The 22199-nt window shown below is 34.8% G+C and overlaps 1 protein-coding gene across 14 annotated transcripts in view; it reads right to left on the bottom strand.

The window, feature by feature from the left end:
- The window catches only part of Nfib (nuclear factor I B), a 442869-nt gene that overhangs the window by 51648 nt on the left and 369022 nt on the right, over positions 1 to 22199 (bottom strand). For 7 of the 14 annotated variants that reach the window (XM_074051836.1, XM_074051840.1, XM_074051841.1 and 4 more), the window contains 3 exons: positions 9037 to 9171; positions 5134 to 5318; positions 933 to 1098 (listed from right to left, as the gene is read on the bottom strand). In XM_074051836.1, coding sequence (XP_073907937.1) covers positions 933 to 1098; positions 5134 to 5318; positions 9037 to 9171 — 486 coding nt within the window. The remainder of the gene's footprint in view (positions 1 to 932; positions 1099 to 5133; positions 5319 to 9036; positions 9172 to 22199) is intronic. The other 7 variants (XM_074051844.1, XM_074051846.1, XM_074051847.1 and 4 more) reach the window with 2 other exon arrangements.

Raw genomic sequence — 22199 nt, 5'->3', positions numbered from 1 at the left:
TAGTGGCGCCTCTATCTAATTTCACATGGGAGTTTCCAGAGCATAAGGAGTTCCTTGCTCTAGGAAAGAAAAATTGTCTGACTCCAAGACATATGCATAGTTGTGGAGCACATGCTAATTCCTCTAAACTGGAACTTAACCCATTCCACTCACCAATCTGTGCACACCAGCTCCAGTTCTAAGAAGCTGGTAGTTTGGGTGAAGCCAATTGGAAATCTATTTTTATATACTTGTGAGTATTCCATATAAAGAAGCAAAGGAGTCATTTGGCTTATTGATATGTGCTATTTAAGCGCAGTAACTAAATCTATGACATTTAAAATGTTATGGCCATGCTAATAAGCATAGTATCTGATGTACCATGATAGGCAAAATAATTAAAAAGTTTAAAGAAAAAGCTGAAGAACCTGAGAGTGCAAGTAGCTTGCATGTGCCTAACACTCAGCTTTGAAATGTTCTCGCCTGTAACCAATATTGTGTGACTGTTTCTAACAATGACATAACCTACAGTCAGGTAAACATGCAATTATTTTACTGATTCAGTCTGTCTGGTGGAGGGGCTTGACTGCTATAGGATGCTCCAATAAGTAACAATTATGTAATCTCTCTTTTGGTGATACAATACCCTGCACATTGTGTTATGTTATTCAGTGCAATTTCCATGTATAACTTTGAACGAGCAGGCATGACTTATTATTTTTGTTATAGTTGTTTACTCAAACAAATATGCTTCTCTCTTTTCAAATCTGATATACTGAAGGAGATTTGATAAGAGACAGCATGTGAAAGCCAGACCACATACATGCCTGCTAGCTCCACTTAAATGAGAAATCTCCATCTGGTCAGGTAGCTGGAAAAGTGTTTTCCACCTTGGATCAGATATCCAAAGGTGCCTTTGATGGACATTTCTCATTTCCTACAGAAATACTTACTGGTTGCTGTAGGTGAAGCTGCCTCACCTTCAGTGGATGTAGTGATGGGTTTAGAATCTGTCATGGTCAGGGTCACAGGTCGCACTGCACTGGGATGGGGAGAGGGTGCCAAGACAGGAGTGAAATGGCCAGGCACTTTCCCTACTACTTGACCACTGCTGTTAGGCTACAAAACAAAAACAGAATGCCGGGTGAAACAATCCAAAAGGCAGTCATCTTTCCAACAACTCCAATCAGCCATGTAGCCACCTGGATCCTGCATGATGTGTAACCACCACGCAGGCCCTCTCAAATCTGGAGGCCAATCAATGGTTAGTAGTAATAAGAAGCGGCAGTATTTTTAAAAAGTTTTTCATCTTCAAAGAACTTGGTATGGGTGATGCTGTCTTTACAATACCCCTGAGAGCAAGTAGACTTGATCCTTTCATTTAGTAGGCCAGGAAACTCACATGGAGACTCCAAAGCTTAGCTCACACTAAAATGCAATTTTTTTCCTCAGCTATCTACAGTTAGTACCCAGAGACTCCGTATCTAGTGCTCTTCAATTTCTATACTGAGTCAGTTTGTTTTTTAAAACAAAATTTTCCTCCTAAGAAATGGTATCACTGATACAAGAGACACAAGATTGTCTAGAAAAGGAAAACACATCCAACTTTATAGTCTCGCTGTTTCCATTCTTCTGCATACAAAAGTCTGGCTCTCGCTCTCTCTCAGTCACAAACACACACACACATACACACACACACACACACACACACACACACACACACACAGGCAATTTAGACTCTAGGAGCTCCACTCAACTTTTAATGATTTACTAATAAAAGCAGATAGAATTAGATTTAAAGCATCTAAAATTTCAGATGCACACAATGAAATAAACTGTTAAATTATGTCTGACTTTATACCTACAAATAAAAGATTCCCAAAGAAAATTAAAATGTACTGAAGTGAGTCAAGAGAACAAGTGCACACTGCTATTTGAGTTACTTTTTCCATTGCTGTACATGAAGAGTTACATAAAACATTTACTATCAACATTCGTGAGAATTAACTGAGAACACTCCTTGGACAAGAACAGAAAAGATACTATTATCTGAGTTTTAGCCCCATAGTGGAAAAGTAGTTCTTGTGGTAGTTGACAAAATTTTAAGGGTACACACTGTTTGAAGAAATCTTGGAATATATTATTCTAGACAAAGAATGCTATTTTTGATGACACTTGTGTAATTCTCCACTGCATGATGTTCACACCACTCTCTAGGAAGTTATTCTCCACACACATATAGTCCTTATAGTCTCAACCATTACAAGCAAAAAAAGCAATGAAGCAGAATATTTATCTAAATACCTACACATAAATGAAAAGCAGATATTTCTTTATATAAGATAAGTAAATAATAGCACTTCAATACTGTGACTTAGAAACATAACCAAGTCTTTGATTGGGTTTCTCAGAGGCTACTTTTTTATTCCATAAAGAAAATGTACTACTTGAAGAGCCTGACTATTGATCATGAGTAATTCTAAGTATTTAACTTTATGGCAGGAAAACTGACCAGATTTTTCCTCTAGGAAACCTATGGCAGAGTTGTATCTTTAAACTAATTTTACTCAAAATATTCCATCGAATAGCATGGCTGTCTCACTATAAGTGGTGAAGCAGTAATGCAATTCATCTCCACATTGCTGTGGAGAGGAAAAGGCATCTCACTTGCTTAACAATCCAAATCAGCACAGTGCTGGAGAAGGCTGGGAAGGAGCAGCTGACTGTAGGTGAATGGCCACTGAGTTCTCATTTTTCTCCCATTTCTACTGCTAAGGAGGTGAATATCAAGAGTTCAATTTTGAAATGCAAATTAATTGGTTTTGAGTTGGCGTTAAACATCAAAGCAGATATAATGTTCCTAAAAAAGTATTTCTGCTTTACTATAAAGACTCATTTTCCTTTCAAAGGGAAATATAGTTTGTTTCTATAGGAGATCATCAACTTTTGGTTATTTGAACCTTGCAAAGGACTGCTTTATATATCTTATTGAAGGAAGAAGAGAGCTCTCAGTTTATCACTAGTGATAACATTGACAAAAGTGTTTCTGTATATAGATGAGCAAAATGGTCTGGTAGTACCTACCTGGAGCAGGAGCAAAGTGACAATAATTTCAAGGACATGCTGCTGCCAAATATATTCCCCTGCCTACCCAGTCGAAAAACTTTGTCTACTGCAATTGAATGAGCAGGAACTGACAGACATTTTACCCATTTAGAAGTAATAACAGGAACAAAGAAAGAATTCTTAAGCCAATACAGACTTTTCTGAAACTCAGGGTGAGAAGAATGGGTTGGTTTTTTTCCACTTCAGTTTTCTCTTCAGTTTGAACAGGTGAACCTAAGCTATGAAGCTTCTGTCTTTTCAAGCTTCTATGAGATGAACTCTCATACTGGAGATATGAAAAAGAGTGTCTTATCTGAAGATGAAGCCGAGCTGCATTGGAAAAGGATTATCCTATTTACTACATTGCTCCTATTATACAAAATCCTCAGAGGCTTTTTTTTGGCTTTTGGCTTTTAACTGATATGACAGTAAGATGCTTCATTTAGAAGCTTGATCTTTACCTTGAGAACTTAAAAAAAAAAACTGAGAACAATATAGGCAGATTATAACCTAATATGCTCTCTTAACTTATAAAGAAATAGAAATATACGTAAAACAAGCACTGAATAATTAAAGAAATGCATAACACTAAGGGTCTGATTTTAATTTGCATAATTTTTCCCCTAACAGTGCTTAATTAAGACATCAGTTTTAAAAAAAATCCAATGGAACTCTTAAGATTTTCCACACTGAATTAACGTTAAGGACTTTTAATGGATGTCTTAATTAGACTTTGCTATTCATGGAAATTCTACACAAATTAAAATCAGACCTTGGGTGCACTGTTCCCAGCTGAGTCTAGCAAAATGCTCTATGGAACTGAGACTTTTGAATACATGCTCTGACAGCAAGTCTCATGTCTAAACTGGTATACTAAGATCCCACTCTCTTACTCAGTTGTCAATGGTATTACAGTCATTACACCATTTGAACATTTTCTTCTAAAATACAAATAATAAGTTTAACTTCAAAATATAATACTTGGTTTAGTATATTAGTCAGTAGAGCTAAAAGCAAAGGTGACTTTCTATGTAACCCAAAGGGTTATGGATATGTTATTATTGAAAATAAAACATTCAGAAAGAACCATTTTGCTTAATTTTAACAAATGAAGACAAAAATTTGTTTATGACACTTCTTTGTTAATTATGATTGATATATTACTGACTCTAATTTCAGTAACTTAACAGCAGTAATGATAGAATGTTATGAAGATCTCCCAAAAAATTAAAGATCTAATAAGAAGTGAACAGAAGTTTTGGAGTTAAAGCAGGAAAGTCAAGAAGCTCAAAATTATATTGCAGATTGTGAATATAATTATTGATAGATCCATTTTTGGCACAAAGACTGTCTACCTAATTGTAGAAAATCCTCTTACATCAAATCCCTAAGAAGTGACCTCTCCCCTAGAAGACATCACATGTCTAAGGAAAGAAATGCACATGAGTCACTACACTAATATAATGCATCCCTAAACCCACAACTGTGTGTTTACAAAAAAAAAAAAAAGAAGCTTCTAGTAACACCACTCATTATTAAATGTAAGTCATGTCCCTGCAAAGAATATTCAAGGAGTCATCAAACACTGGACATGTTTACATTACCAAAGCTGATTTTAATACCTAATAACTGGTCTATAAATACCACCATACGTTCTTTTGAATGTGTTTATTTTCGCACATACCTTGCTCCTGCCTGAAATAAGCACTCTGTCTCTGTATCAAACCAAGTATTTCAGAGGTGTGAACTCCAGCTCAGAGCTTTCTGGCAATGAACATTCTGCATAAACTTTCCCCTCAGTCAATGAAAATCCAAAGACATTAAACCAAAAACATCTTCACAAATGTACCCCTTTGGGGCAACACATTTCCTACCTGTCAGTCAGCCACCTTCACGTAAAAACTTATTGAGTCACCAAGAAACTTCCTGAAGATGGATTGCAAGGCTTGATGTTCTGCCAGACATACTGTCTGACTAACCTTCATGTCTTACAGTTAGACCTGTCCCATCTCCCTCAGGTTCTAATCTTATTTTTTCTTTTATTTTTACCTGGCTGGTTTGCGGACTGGATGGGTCATAAGAAGGTACATAGTTCTTCAGAGTATCCTGAGGATTCAGGTGGGGAGGATATCTGATTGTTGGATGAGAAAAGTAGCTTGATGGAGCTGGAGGAAGGATAGCTTGTGTTGGAAATGGCAACGGTGAGGGAGGAGGCGGAGTTCGAGTTGAGATGACTGCAGAAGACAGAAAAGTTAAGAATGACTTGTCAGCTCATTGTCTTATTGTTTCATTCCAATTCTAAAGAATGTTGTGAAACTGTAACACTGGTGGCAATTCACCTTTTCCCATGATTTAACCAAGCTTTCCTGAAATAAAGTATTCTCTCACTTTCATTTTCAATGCTAGTACCACTAAGGAAGCACAGACATAACCCTCCCCTAGGGAATTAATGATCACTTTCTAGATCCATGAGTGATTGAAAAAAGAAGTTTCTCTTTAACAGGTTATGCCAACACTGGATAAAACATTTCTTGGAGTAAAGTTATTTCCCATCAAAAACACATTCTTTGATTAAAGTCCTGTCTCCCTAAGTCCAGATCAAGTCACAGCCTTAATTAGAGGGCAGGAGACCACAAATTTTCTACTAAAATTTAAATAGAAGTGTAATCCAACTTCAACAAATCATCCCCCTATATACCCTAGCTGACAGCTGTTTAGAAGGGAAGTCAACAATTAATACACAAAAAAGTTCATCTCATGAATAATTACCTGGTCATTATATGAATATTTTTGAATATGAAAACATAGGGCCTGGGAACTCTTTTTCTTAATAAAGATGTTCCTTTCAAAATCAAAAGAGATCTATCTACAAATATTTTTCTTTCTATTCTAACTTTTAGTATATGTACATTCAAAGATAATATTAAGGTAAGACCAAGAATAAAACCCACCCAAATGCAAATTTAAATCATTTAGGTAGATACATAAAATTGCCCATGAATCATATATTTTATAATAATTTGACAGAGAGAACTCTATAACAACCATACAATGTGAAAAATGTTTATATTTAATGTAACTTCAACATTAGTATGATTATAATTATTTAGTTTTAAAAATATAATTAAGTTTTAAAGTTAGAGAAAATATAAGTATATTTATAGAGATATATTTAACTCTATGAAGTTGAAGGAAATAATTATAAGTATCAATTAAAAGAATCAACTAATATACATAGAAGTAAAGATTAAATGTCTATTTTTTCTTAATATTTTGATCCAAGGCATGGAAAATTACAAATGATAAGTGTTTAATGTTTATGAGACAACTTAATGAACAATATGAAAAATAAATTCTTTCCATGACCTATAAATGAAAATCATCTGGAATGACTTTTCCAACTTCATAATTATGTCCAAAAATAAAGAACTTTTTAAGGGATACTGCTCATTTCTCACAAAGAAAACTTTCAGGATATACAAGAAATTAAGAAATAATATCATAAAAGAATCATAAATTTAATTTTATGGTCACAACTATGCTCCCTGATTGTCTTGGGAACTGTTTCTTAGAATTCTCCAGATGGTTATAATAGTGCTGATTCCTAGGCTTAACCATAGACCTAATAGATAAAGACCAGCAGGAAAGAGGTACCAGAATGTTCATTTTAAACTAGTATCTCAAGTAATCTTTCACACACAAAAATTTGAGCATCCCCCATCAAAGAAGGATTTCAGAGAACTGTATACTTCTTAAAACAAAATTCCTTATTGAAGTATTGTACACATATACCCATTTGAAATTATAATTTAAGTAAATACAGCTAAGTGCAATTGAGCATCTTTTTACTTAGTGTCTAAGTGATCTTATCCTCAGGTCAATTTTTGAACCATGGTCTTTGTTCACATCTGTACACAAACTATTGAAACGTACACACATAGCTCTATCTTGGGTCCTCTAGATTTGGGGGCCAATTTAGCCTGAGTAGCTCTGGAAGAGATCTCTTTTCAACTGAACTGGCACTACTCAAACCTCAGCTTGAATCTCTAGAGAGTCTGGTACTTTGTCTTTTTGAGCTGTAGTGGGCCTAACATAACTGGGTAGAATTTCATATTTCAAATTGAAAGTAAAAATGGCTACCTGACAGATCAGTAAGTCATCCTTGCTCTTTAAAAAAAAGGAAAAAAATATTTTTCTTCATTTTGAAAGAACATATAACTATGTACATATGTATTTCTTGCCTACATTATTGGAAGCACTTCCAAATTATCTTTATTCCTCCATTCTTGCTCATTGCAATACATCCTTTATAGTTTTATATGAACAATTTTCTTTAAAAGTACCATTACAATTGTGTAACTTCTCTGCTAAAAATCTTTCAATAGCTTCCTACTGCTTCCTGAGAAAAGTCCTTGTGGTTCTCATGTGTTTTTGGACCCAGTCCTGGACGACTTCTTTGGACTCATCTTTGGATATATTTTGCTGTAGTCACCTTTAATGCATCGGTAAGCTTTGTTGTCTCTGCTTGAAACACTCTTCCTTCTCACTTGTTTTCCCTTTTGTGGTGAACTCATCCTTCAAATTTACTTCAGAGGCATCTAAGCCTCCTCCAAGTACCTGTCCTATTCGGATTAGATGCCTGGCCAGTGATGTGGTACTGACTCTCCACTATGTCATAAGCTTTCTAAGGATAGAAACTGTCTTCCTTAACCAAGGTTCCTCATATATTAGATACTTCACAAATAAGAACCAAAGTATAAGGTTTATTCTAAGTATCTCATATTTCCTCATGTAAAAATATACTGTTTAGCTTTTTCTCAAACTTTAGAACTATGACCTTTTAATCAGATGTCATAAAGCACAGGTAATATATGACTTCTGAATTAAATTTGGCCAAGTATACAACATTACAAATCTATGTAATAGCTATTGATTTTTTTAACCTATTTTGTAGTACGAAAAATGTAAAAATTCTTACACCACATTTAATTTGTATATTCCTCTCTCAACTTCATAATTTTCTTAATGATAACAATAAAGTCCATTCATTTTTAAATATAGCAACAATTAATGTCAACATACACTTACAAATTAAACTTAAGGACTTTAATAGATGTTACATTCTATGGGAAAAGATTTTAAAAAGCAGATTCAGTTAGCCTGAAGGATGAGGATTACCTAACTAAAATTAAGAGCAATAAGAGGAATGTCACTAAAATGTATTTATATATATAAAACTTTGCAGTTTTATATATAAAACTTTTAGTTTACTCCTTTCTAGGACTTAAGAGTACTAAGTAGAAAGTATACAGTAATAATTACTAAGTATATTTCATTTTTAATGTTTGAAAGATTTACAAATAAATGATTTAAATTTAAATGTGAAATACTGGATACTTTTTCTTAATCAAATTAAGTTATTAGACATAATATCAAGCATACTGGCCCAAAGATTTGTGCATATAAAACAGCTGTCATAGGAAGCATATCTTTTTATTTCCTGGTTAATTTCATTCACAAAAAAGTAAATGATTTGCGTATAGAAAATATGATCTACAGAAATAGTGCCTATATATCTTAATGCCTTTGGAAAAACTTTAAAATCAGCAATATATTTAAAATCCCATCTTTCTCTATGCAGAATACACAGAATTAGGTCTAGTCTTGAAGTTGCAGTTAAGATAACAATGTACCCCATTTTTCTAAGTCCTTGTGTCCTTCCAATAAAGGCAATTTTGAAATAAAATGTAAATATTATTGTTGTTATATAACATTGAAAATCTTTTCTTATAAATTGATATGAGAAAATATTTCATCCGACTGTGACCCACATTCCCTGTGGATTGAGAAAATAAGCTCACCATAGCTATAATTATAAACTTTTGCTCCACCCTAAGGGTTTGGAACTATGGAAAAGGGGAAAGTCATTGCTCTACACTTCAAACTCCTCACCACTGTGTGCAACTCCAGGTATTCCGGGGTGGTGGTGTTGGGGGAAAGTGCTCAGTCTTGGTGAAGAGTCCTGTGGAGATGTGGAGCTGAATAATGGCTTTTCAGGCTTCTTCATAGTAGTTGGAGAAGACATATCTACAAAGGAGGAAGAAAAAGTTCAAGCTTCATGGCCTTCTTAAACTGCAAGGTTCATGTCAACATAGCAGATCTTCTTTTCTAACACTTTAGTATTTTTGTGTTTTGACTCTTATAAAATCTACACGAAAGTGAATGACCCAGATATGTTACAGCTTTAACAGATCCATCGGAAACATTCTCTGCTCAAGCTAACTGAAGTTTTCATTAAGATTAGCAACAACAGGTTTAAAAATTCTATATTCATTCTTGTATAGGAAGTACATCAACCATATTCACCTTCTTAACTTCCTTCTTTTACCCCCGCCCTTTGTATGTGCCTCCCCTTAGCGTGAATTGTTTTTCATAATATTGCTTATATTCATATTAGGTCTGTCATACATATATACATGGAAATGTCACAAGGAAATCAATGTATAGCTATCTTAAACCAAGATAGCAATGTATAGCTATCTTTTGTCTTTTGACAAAAACAGAGAACAGGAGAGCAGAACAGATCCTGCCTGGGAGGGGGATGATATGAGGAAAGGGTGGAGGAGGGTGAATATGGTATAAATACTGTGTACACATGTATGTAAATGTAAAAATGAGACCTGTTGAAACTATTCCAGGAATTGGGGAAGGAGGATAAAGGAGAATGATAGAGGGGGTGAATTCAACTAAGATATATTGTAAGAACTTTTATAAATGTCACAATGCATTCCCAGCATAATTAATAAAATATTTTTAAAAATATTATCAAAATCATTCCTATTAGTAAAGAAATCTTGAAGTTCTGAAAATCCAAGTGTCGGGTTTCCATTAGCCCCTCAGTTCACATGGAGGTCTTCTCTCCCATAGCATTTCATTCTTTGCTTTGTATGATTCAGGGGTTATCTTTTGACCTGCTGACTACACTGTGAAAACAAATAGGGGACAACCCGGTACAAATGTGAAAAACAACCTGGTAAATATATCATTGCTTTAACATCTTTTATAGAAAACTCATTCACTTGCTTAGAAAAAACCAAATTCTTCAATTTGCTCACCCTACAAATATTTACTACATTCTTTCATTTGCCAGATAAAGTGAGGATGTTAAGAAAAATAAAGTAATTCTTGTCTGAGGGATACTCCCTGTTAGTGAAGAGGAAAATTATAAGAAGGAAATGATGGTCAACAGTTGAGAGGGAATAAGAGAGTTGAGAACAGGAATGTTAGAAAATTCCTGCTACATTCTCAGCTTTTGTGTGCATGCAGCAACCACTCAGCCATCCCAGGTTCAAGAAGGCAGCCCCTCATAGTGCCATTTTCAACACAGAGATGAGAAGGCATCTCCAGAGAGCAAATGTTCAGAAAAGGGGGGCATAAAATATGCAAGTGGTCTCTGGAGTGATGAAAGATAGAGGTGAAGAAAAGGAGCCAGCAGCTGGCAGAATGCACACCATGAAGGGCCGTGGAGTTCTTATACAAATATCTACATGCTTACTCCGATGAGGGAAGCTATGGATGGCTAAAATATGACAGAGTTACAGTTTAAAACAATCCCTCCTAATTTGTACCAGACATGGCACTAGTTTCTAGAGACATAATAGTGAACTGGTTATAAAGCTTAAAATCTAGTGAGGGGATATGAAGAATTAAAATGGAACTACAAAGCAGTATAAAACATGCCAGAAGTGTTGAGAAGTATTTGGGGATTCACTCATTTGTTTTGTAAATATTTAATAATGCCAAAAGACAGATCATGAGAGATTAAAATAAGAGTGGGGATGGAGCTAATGCAACAGATAACTAAACAGAATTTCACAATTAAATATCTGTGACTGTGAATTAGTTGGAGCAGGAAATTTACCAGGAAACTCTGGTTCATAAGAAAGGTGATCCTCTTATCACCTTAACATCTTAAGTAATGTTGATTTTTATGGAGGTTTATAAATTTATAGTAAAATGACCTAACAATATGAGCTATAAAATTTACATTTTGTTCTCAAAAACTTAAACATATATATAAATAGACAGAATAATAATGGATTTTCATGTACCCGTTAGCCAACTTCAATAATTATCAGCTCAGAGACAATTCTATTTCATCTTTACTTCCATCTATACTTCTGTCTTCTGTATTATTTGAAGCAAATCCCAGAAATCATGTAATTTCACCCCTCAATATTTCTGTGTGCATCTTTAAAAGCAAACAGCTAGGTGCCAAAGCTATTTGGGAGACTGAGATCAGAATATTACAGTTTGAGGCCAGCCCCAGCAAACAGTTCATGAGAACCCATCTCCAAAATAAGCAGAGCAAAATGGAGGGGTGGCTCAGCAGTTAAGCACCCGCTCTGCAAGCACAAAGTCCTGAGTTCAAAGCCCATTCCCACCCCCCAAAAAAAAAAACACATACACACACAACTTTATTACACATATAAAGTAAGTACAATTTGCATTTTTAATTAGGGATGTTCTTTTGAAATGAGAGAAAGACTTCATGACACTATTAATATGAGAGACTATTGACCAATATTTTTACCATATGAAAAATTACCTAAGACCTGATAAAGCATCCAACCGAATTAAATATATGTTTCATCCTACCGTCATTTATGACATGGACATGTTTCTTGAAGACGGGAGACATCACAGTCTACAGAAAATGACAGGTGTACTTGTGGCCATGAGCTACAATTTGTTACTAACTGACTGTCACTAACTTATCAGAACTGTGCTGAGTCAGAGAACTTTTTTTTCCATATCTTTCTCAAAAAGAAAAAACAAAAAAATGTGGTTTCATGAAACTACAACAAAAACAAGCCACTGCATTAGAAAAAAAAAAAAGGAAAACAAAATCAAGGTTTAAAACAGACAATGGAAGCTCATTTCAGCTAAGTTATCGTTAAAATGCCAAAAATAATACTTAGCTTCATTTAAGAGTTATGCAATTTTAACAGGTAATAATACAAATTTGCCTACTGGAGGTTAAGCCCTGACACAGAGCCTTAGCTGTGGGAAGAACCTCCAGTTCACTCATTACTGTATACATGATGCACCAAACTTTCATTCCAAATGAAATTAAAAATTAACTCAGAAAAAGAAAATAGTAACTTTCTACTGACACTCTTCTGCTTACCTGTACTTAAATAAAAATTTAAGTAAAATTAATCTGTGTAAATTGGTTTCTAAAAAGTCCTTAATATAAATAATAAAGCATAATATGCAACATTTAAACATAGTTAAATGTGACACAGCCTGGGAAGCAGAATAGTGTCATTTTAATTATGTCATTTCTGAAGATCAATTAAGGCACCTATATAACCACTGAATTTCATCAGAATGTTCATTAAATCCAGCCAAATTCATGAGTCTCTTTTTATAAAGGGAATACAAATCAAGTGTGTTTGTGTAGAATTTCAAGAATATAGGCAATTTTGTAATTGTTAATTTATATAACTTAAATTTTTAGTCAAAATTATACATTTGGCTTTCTTGAGTAGTTATCATGGGTCCATTTATTTTTCTGGTCCTCTTTTCATCATGTACTTAATAATAGTGGTGTCTTCATGTTCATAACACACAGGCCAACACAGCAGAAACAGACTAACATTCACTGTTCATGATTAAAAGGGACCACAAGCTCTTTTCCTTAAGCAATAAAAGTAACTCAGAATAATAAAATAACAATGGGAAGATCCAGCATCCAAACTGAAAGAATTTGCTTTAGAGAAAGGTAAAAAATGGTGGTATTAGAATGTAGGCTTCATTGCCTTTGTTTTCCCATTACATGAAATTAATTCTGGGCCCATTAATCAATAAAGAAATACTTCCACACAGCATGTAAAAGGCACTATGCTAAGTACTTAGAGAGACACGAAAGGAAAAGCAACTCTCTGGACTGAAGGGGGAAGAGAAGGTCAATTACACGAGGGGAGGAAGGATAGAGTTTCTAGCCATTCCATTTTAGCCATAAACGAAACTAGTATTGCTTTGATTTTAATTTTATTTTTGACAGTCTGCAGTCTAATAGACTTTCAACCTAAAAATGCTATCACTTCTATTTTTAATGCACTCATAAGATACAGAAAAAATGTTTGAGCAATGAATATATAGGAGAGATGAGTGACCTTCCTGTGAAGAAAAACAAATGTTGTCTTTTTCAAAATCTACTCTCCCTCAAGCAGGAATGATACATAAAAAGACTAAAATTGAAAATAAGTTGTGTAGTAACAAAGCTGAATAATGTATAAATATATAACAAGTTGAATAATAATACACAATAATGCATAAGCTGAATAATACATAAGAAAAGGAAGATGAAGAAGAAAGCAAGATGGTAAGAAAAGAAAATTATTCTTTTCTACTTCCTTGTCCACTTACAGAATAATATTTTGTTTGTTGGAACAAACCTATTTTCTCCTTAGGTAGTTCCTCCTGAAAACTTCTGAGATCTAGATTTTGCAATGTGAAGCCAAGAGAAGCCAAACTGGATCACTGAGCACCTAATAATAAGTGTGAGGAACCACAGCTATACACAAGGTTCAAGGTGCTGGGTAAGACCAACTGGTCCCTGTTCTTGTCAGGCTTACGGTTCAACAGAGATTACACTTAAACACTAAAGACAAAGAGCTACTAAATAATTGCCATCATGATAATATTAAATTGTAGAACGGAATTTTTCTTAATGGCAGAAAACTCCAGAGGCTAATATTTTTTAAAGAAATGTTGCTAATTTTCAGTATCTATACTTGTGTTTAAATTTATAATTGGAAAATTAGCTATGCCTTCAGAAACTCATTTGTCAGTGAAATATATAATAAAAGATCAAGCAAGAAAAAGTTCAAGTAAACTCTGAAAAAAGTTGGTTCCTCTAGACTTTAGCCTATCCCCTTAAATATTTTGCAAAATCAAGTTACAACTTTTACCAGCTATTTTTTGGCACTGTGACATACGTACATTCTAAGCCCTGATTGGCATTCATTTCACAGCATCACTTCAAAGAGATAAAGGCTTGAACAAATAAGGAGTCAGATCAACTCATCTCCCAACAAGGTAATTTCATCTAAAAGAAGAGAGCTGCAGTGATGCACAGCGTATCTACTTGACTCATCGGCAGCTTGCACAAATGGCGCTCCAGATGTATATCTGTTCAAGTCAGCCCAAGGCAACAATTTTGATCAATTCTAATGTGATAAAATGCTGCAGGGAAAGTGTGCAGAAACGTGTTTACGTCAGCCCTTAATTAAACTGTTGTTCACTTCCAAAGAACCTTAGGAAACACTAATGAGACATGAGTTTTGGCAATTTCTTCATCAAAGCAAAGACCCCTTCCTCAGTCTGTAGCAGCCTGTCATCCAAGTCGCTCCCGGGATAAATGTCACATGGCACTCCAATCACTTAGCCACCTGTTAGTAGAACTTTGCTGAAGTCAACTAGTGATCTAGGGCAAGCTCCAACAGTCACCTTAACACCTGCCTATCTGGGACACCTGGTCCTTTTTCACATATCATAGAGCAATATGTTACCTTTTCCCATATGCTCAAGTAAGATTAAAGTTACAAATCAGATTTCTTTAGCCTATATAGAAACATATCACTTTCTTTTCTAAAAAATTCCTATTCTTCTTCTCTATAACACTTCTGATTAATGACTTATTTCAAATTAATTATGTAAGAACACACAAGAATTTTTGAATTTCTGGAAGCTATTATTTTTAGCATACCATAGCACTAAATTAAAATACATTAACAACTGTGCCAGTCCTATGGTTTAGAAAAACATATTTCTAGCTAGTTAACAAAGAAGTAATTGCATAAAAATGTTTTAAAAGTCCAATCTTTTACATTTTCCCTAAATTGTCGTCCTTATTTTCACGCCATACTTGCAAATAAGTTTAAATGAATCCTATAGATACAAGTCAACATTTGTTAGGTTGTCTTATTTACCAGTATTTGTTGTAAAGCTGTTTTACTACTAAGTACTGAAAAAACTATAATCATGGCTAAAAACATCTTCGTTTTTTACATTCTCAAACTGCTGAATATTTTACAGACCCTTATTCCCCTCCATTTTTTTCCAGAAGAAAAATCAAGGTGCAATGAAAACAGCTGGGAAACTTCTACTCCTTTTGACCTTCTGGTATGAGCCAGAGTTCAGTCTGATATGGACCAGAGAAGGAATGCACACGGGTGGGAACATTTAGCTTGGAGACAGTACAATGACTGGGTTTGACAAGATTGTATTGTACAGACAAGTCTTATTGCATTGTTAGGTTCTCATAGTTTTCCAGTTTTCTTTGTATTCAGGACTTCTATAGATTTTAGACTTTTATATGTTTTTCAAGTCTTTTATAGGTTTACAAAAACTCTGGACATTGAAAATCTCTTCAGAGACCAAACTCGTTGGACAAAGGCAAAAGTGGTCAACACATCCATTACTCCATTGAAACTGTCAAGCAACACACGGCACTTAAAGTGAAAAATGAGCTGTAGCTAAACTGGGGCACTTCTGCGTTCCATTAAAATGCTAGGTGGAAGCTGGAAGGCAATATAAAAAAGATGAACTATCTGCATAAAATAATAATGCTATTTAAAATAAATGAGAGGCTACCAAATCAAGTGTGTGGGATGAGTTCTGGAGCTGAAATCTATTTTTTTTTTTTCACTTCAGGCCACAAATCCAGAGTCAATCTTGAGACAAGGAAATGGCTTGGGCTCTGTGCCAAGAGGACAAGGTGAAAGCAGAGAAGACTATGTGCCAACTAAATGCTAAGAGAAACCATAGCTTCTCTGCCTCCATTTTTGCCTTGGGGAAGACAATGCTGAGAAGAGAGAAGTTTGCACATTATTTACAGTGGCATAAATGTTGTGCAAAATATCACAATTAGCAAGGCTAGATTGAAGAAGTCTGCCTGTTACTTCAGATCCCAGTCCAAAGCTTTAATGTATGAATTTCTGCTGGTTTCACTGTGGACATTGACAGTGATCCCTACTTACTTTAACAAGGTTTACCTATTGATAAAGGACTGATATTGGGAAGTTTGCCCTGGAGGAGGCAGAAAGGAGAGCGAGACCAAGTAGGCTATGCCTTTATTTGAAAGCTCTACATAATCCCCCAGGTACAATTTTGATTTCTCCATTTCCTTCACAATAAGAATGGAGCAAGTCAGAGTCCTAGGGAGAAAAATGTGGTGCAATCCTTGACAGCTTAAATAAAATATAAAACAAAAAAAGAGGTGCATGAGTAGAGGCACAAGGCCATAGAAACATTCTATAAAGGGTTTATACAGCCATGTGCTAAGGGCTGGTGGAGTGGCTCAAGTGGCAAAGTGCCTGCCTAGCAAGCATGAGGCCCTGAGTTCAAACCCCAGTACCATCAAAAAATAAAACAAAATAGAACCACATGCTCCACTTAAATTATTGTTCATATGATAGTGGAGTTACGCACTGTTAGAGGGAATGTAATCTGGTAAGACCTTTCTGGACTCTATGCCAATATTTACTGAAAAGCCTTAGAAATAAATTTAAGACTTAACTCAGTAACTCCACAGAGGAATGTATTATTGCTTTAACAAAATTTCATTGAGCTTCTGCTTAGGAACTAGGTGGCGATGCAGTATGCTAGGGACTGGGACAAAGAACTAGGCAGGAATGAATTTATCAGATTAGGGACAAAGACTTATGTGCAATGGTGTTCATGCTATCTTTATTTATAACTCAGAAACTACCTAAAATACAAGGGTCAAGGAGACATTCAAAAATTTATGATATAGCCGAAGGATGAAATATTACGTAGCTATTATTATAAAGCAGAAATAAGTGACATGGTAAAGTGCCATTATATTTTAAGTGAAAGACAAAAAGGAAATTAATTTACAAAGTAGCAAATATATAAATTCAACTTAATATAAAAGTATGACTCAAAATAGAATATATAAAAATGCAGAGGAAAAGAGTAACAGACTAGCACATAATACAGTCAAATATTAATAGGAGTTAATGCTGTCAAATATTAATAGGATTACAGGTAATTTTTTCTTAATTATATTTGATAGTTTGCTTTTCTAAATTCTTCACAAAGAGCTATTGTTTTTAATCATAAAAATTTAAAAATACATATTTTGGGGGAAATACTTCCTGTAGCTCCAAAGAATACACTAATTCTGAATAATGAGTTGACAATAGTGGATCTTATAGTGTGTCCAACATTGCACTGGATATGGAGGAAATGCCACATGTTGCAAAGACAGAAGAGGAAATGATTAAATGTAACACTTGCAATTTAGTTGGTTAAAGACAAAACAATGTCTTTTTGAAGAAAAGAGAATGTCCGAATATCTGATTTTAAGGATTCTTCTAAGATGTAAAATTTTATGATTATATGGCAAATGTGATTAAGTCTTTCCCACACACTCCAAGTTAACAAAAAGCTCTGACTGTTATGACAAGTCATATGGATTTAATCCCATCACAGAATTTGATGGCGATGCCAGACAACCCAAAAAAGAATTTGCTGCCATGTTGGAAAAATACCTCCAAATACTCCATATACATTTATCATGCTATAAAATAACTCCAGAAAAAAATGGCAAACTGCATGAAAAAGGAGATAAGATGTCATCTTCAATTTTTAAAAAGTGAAAAGAGTTATTTTTTTAAAGGAAAAGGTAAGGTAGTTTTTGTGCTAAATAAATGAATTCTTGCTTCGATAACTGAGTTATTTAATCTTAATTATACTTGAGCCTAGAACTGTATTCTTCACCAACTTGAAACAGTTTGCAATGGTTAAAGTGTCTCTTGCTGTATATTTTAACTCAAGTGCAGCTGAGTAGCACGTTACTACAAGTTCTATTTTATCACATCTCTATTAAAAAAAAAAAAAAGTCTCCAGGCTACACCTACACCAATACAGAGTTAAAGCTCAAACCCTTTGAAGCTCACAAACACCTTCCTGAGACAGTTTTAAAAAGTCCTTTGAATAATGAACAGTGCTAAAAGAATGAATACTGAATAAATGAAACTGCTTTTTAAAAACACTTCAGCATGTTTTTGTATGTGAGCAATTTCATTTTATCAGACAGACAATGATGAAGTGTCTTAAGTAATGTCAGTAAACATAATCTGAAAGGAGAACAAAACACCAAGCAATTATGCAGGATTTGGAGTATATTTTAGTGACTTATTAAACATCAGCATAGGTAAATAGCTGCTATTCACCAGGCCTCTGGGGAAAACCTCTTGCTACAGAGGCTTATTAGTGTTAAGCATCTGAGAGCCATGGACTATAAAATAAAATCAATACCGTAACCTTAACTGTAAAAGTCAGAAAGATACTGGAAGAGTTCTAATTTAACAAGATTACAGATGAGTTTTCAGAGGAGAACATTTGGGGAAAAGCCATGCATTTAGAAACATTTATGCTACCAGACGTCTCAAGGTTTCTGTTGTTACTGATGTTGTTTTCCTCGCTGGTAACAGTTAGGGTTGATTTAACTGATGTATTACTTTAGTGGATTTACAGGAAAGTCCTATAAATGATCTGGAACTTATTTCGAATAAAATCATTAAACTGAGGTAGTAAACGAATTGCTTGGGAGCAATTATGATCTGATATGGTTTAGCAAATAGGGGAAAAAGTCATGAAAAATGTAAGGTCAGCAGCACAATGCAGATATGGTTACTCTGCACAATGTTCTGCTTCTTTTAATGGGAAAGAAGCAAAACTGACATAAACTGTGTGTCGAAGTTCAGCCCAAATCTATATTTTTCTCTCCAGCAAATGTAAATGAAGTAAAAGGAACCTTCTGTCAATGAAATTACTATGATGGCATATTTATTATCCTAATGGTTGAGAAATCACGTGAAATTGATCAGTAACAAAACCTCTATTTAGTAATGGACCAATTACATTTGCGAGATAATGTCAATGAAACAGAATATCGTCACAGGATAATGGTCTCCTATTGCTACGTCCTTAGTCATTTAGGGAAAATAAATGTTGCCGTCTGGCTGAGTCATTTGTTTTCAAAGTAGGAGACATGGATCCCATAACAAGGTTCTGTTATAATAACTCAATCTCTATCAATCATTTGTTGTACCAGCATGGTGCAGGACAAGACATGTATTTGTGAGAATCATGCATTCCTCAAGTATAAGGCAAAACATGTGATGCTTCCAAGCACATAAACAATGCAATTATTGTGTTATAGAATGAGAATATTTTAAACAAACATATAAAACATAATTTAAGAAATGTGGAATTTTCAAAAAGATCCAAGTATTGAAAGCATAAAGACCCAGAGCAGGTTGCATGTCCCTTATATGAAACACCTGGGACCAAAAGTATTTCAGTCTTTTCAGATTTAGGAATATTTGCATATATATGCAATGAGGTATCTTGAGGATGGGATCCAAGTTTAAACATGAAGTTCATTTATGCTTCAAATATGCTTTATACACATAACCTGAAGGTAGTTTTATACAATATTTTTAGTGTGTGTGTGTGTATGTTTAGACTGCAACCCAAAACATGAGGTCAGGTGTGGAATTTTCCACTTGTGACATTATGTCAGCTCTCAAAAAGTTTTAGACTTTCAAGCTAGAAATTACTGAAGACTGTCAAATTCTTTGACTCAAACTGATTTAAAGTCTAAAGTGTTCGAAGGCAAAGGAACCTGAGTATTTAACATTGTTATTTTACAAATGGGAAAACTCTAACTATTGCCAGTGTGGATAGTGATTAGTTTAATAAGCTGTAAAGTAGGTTTTCAATAGAGAATAAAAGCACAAATACATGTAAACTCAGCTCAGCACAGGGCAGATAGTAAGTGCCAAATAAATGGTAGCCACAAGTGGGAACTGCATCTTTTCCTCATTTACATGCACATGCTAAATATAAACTTTAAATTCACATGGTTTCACCAACAAATAAACGGTATAGAAAAAGGAGGAGGTAAACTAGCATAGGATAAACAGGTGCTGGAAATATAAATGAGACAGAGAGACCACATTTGAATCCTGATTCAAACAAAACAATTTTTAAGATACTCTCAGGAATCTGAACTTGTATTATATATTAGGCTATATTAAGGAATTACTATTATGTTTGTTAAATTGATAATGGTAATGTGAGTATATAAAAATTCTGTCTGCTAGAAACTCTTAGAAATATAAGCAAATGGCTTAATGTACTTTAAATACTTTAAAAACAACTGGAAGGGAGCAAATGCAACAAGATTGGCAAAATATTGTTAAAAGTTAAAGCAGGGTGATGGCACGGGGAGGTGCCCTATTTTCCTATTTTCCATAGCAAAAACTCTTTAAAAGTATGTGCTGAGTTATTTATTTCAAACCAGCTCTTCTCCACAAAAGCATTTGTACTTCCAATTTCTTAGTTCAAAAGAATTTAATCCTGGTACTAATATTAAAAGGTTAATTTTACATACACATAACATACATACATTTTGCCACCTCAAAATTGTGTTTTGTCAGTCCTTTCAGAACCTTGAAAACTAACAAGTTCACTGTTCTGTCATTCTAGTTATGCAAGGTCTAACAGAATCTACCATGAAGCTTTACAGGAAAACCGTCCATCATCCAAGACTCGTGAAGTAGTGCTAAAATTCTCCTAGTTCATTTCTCCACACAAGTAAGTAACATGCTCATTCTCTTGGGAGGGTGTAGGACAACAGAAAGAGGGGGGAAACCTACGCTCTAGCATTAATTACTGGGATGTTTCAGACAAGACAGTCTCTCTAGGCCCTGAACCACTTAACTGTGAAATAAGGAGCTTGAAATGTATGTCTCACGAAGGGGTCCAATAATCTGTGATCTATGTCTGAAAAATCAATTTCTTATTATAGAGGATGTTGATAGACTAGTAACTCAAAATACTGGCTTTCCAAATTATTCCAAAATAAGCTTATATATGAAATCAATGTATAAAAGGATTTGCAAGAAAACCTTTATTGTACCAAAGAGCATTGCTTGGCATGCCCCACAGGTTTCCCCCTTTCCTATTTTAATCTGTACCCATCCAGTATAAAATAGAAAGTAGTTATATTTCAAACTAATTATGTATAGTGGGTTTCTATAAAATTTGTATTTCCAAATCATTAAGGCTCCAGAGCACAGACATACGTGCACGGCTTTTCCATATTAATCAGAACTGGCCCTTAGAATGTATGCACAACCCTGCCCCACCCAAAATGCTCTGCTTGCTTCAAAACATGAAAGAAGGATAGATCCTTGTTAATTAGCAGGCTACAGAAGGGACTCCGGTGGAAGCCTCCACAAACACTGTATTGTTTTCCTTTCTGTTTGGAAGATGCTGGTGAGCTACATTTCCCCCCAACTTCAGCAGTGTAGCTGAAGACAGTATTAACACACCCGGTGGAGGCATCTGAAGTTTGCTTTCCAATATCATAATAGTACATGGAGACTCACTTACAGTTCTCAACTTCTGATACTTTTTACAGGAAGACGCTCAACAAAGAAACTTAAAAAACTGTGCTTACACATTAAATTCAAGCCAGTTTCTCTCTACATTTATCCCCGTACAGGGCTTTTATCTCTGTTTTTTTGGTTCAATGCCCTGATGTTTGAACATTTGCTAGTCAATCCTGGTGATGCCAACTCTAGGTATGTAAGGAATGGGTGGGTGTTCAATTAGTCCCCAAAGGCAGCTGAAAAGTTCTTCCTTGGGTTACTCTGTTGTTTGCTCTGCTTTCTTCAGGACTCCATTTAACGTTAACAGCTACCAGCTAGCAGGCAGCTACTTAGCCATCTGTGAAAGCTGCCTGTTCACCCAGCTCCCACAGCTCCAGAGAAACCCTGAGATTCAATCCTTCCTGTGTGTGAGTTTGGGCTCCAGCACTGTTTCTCTGTTTGAATCTAATGCTCCCTATGGATCCTTCAATGGAAAGAAAAGGTTCTGAAGTCACAAACTTAAGAAAGTATTCATTCTGTCAACAGCCACACCTGGATATCCACAGCACTCCATAGTATATTAAATATTATACATATTCACTCATGAATGAAAAAAGGTTAGATCTTGGTTAAACA

This window comes from Castor canadensis, chromosome 13, assembly GCF_047511655.1.
Source record: "Castor canadensis chromosome 13, mCasCan1.hap1v2, whole genome shotgun sequence".
Taxonomy (NCBI): domain Eukaryota; kingdom Metazoa; phylum Chordata; class Mammalia; order Rodentia; family Castoridae; genus Castor; species Castor canadensis.
The sequence above is the reverse complement of the archived record's forward strand: the minus strand, read 5'-3'. Positions and strand labels throughout refer to the sequence as shown.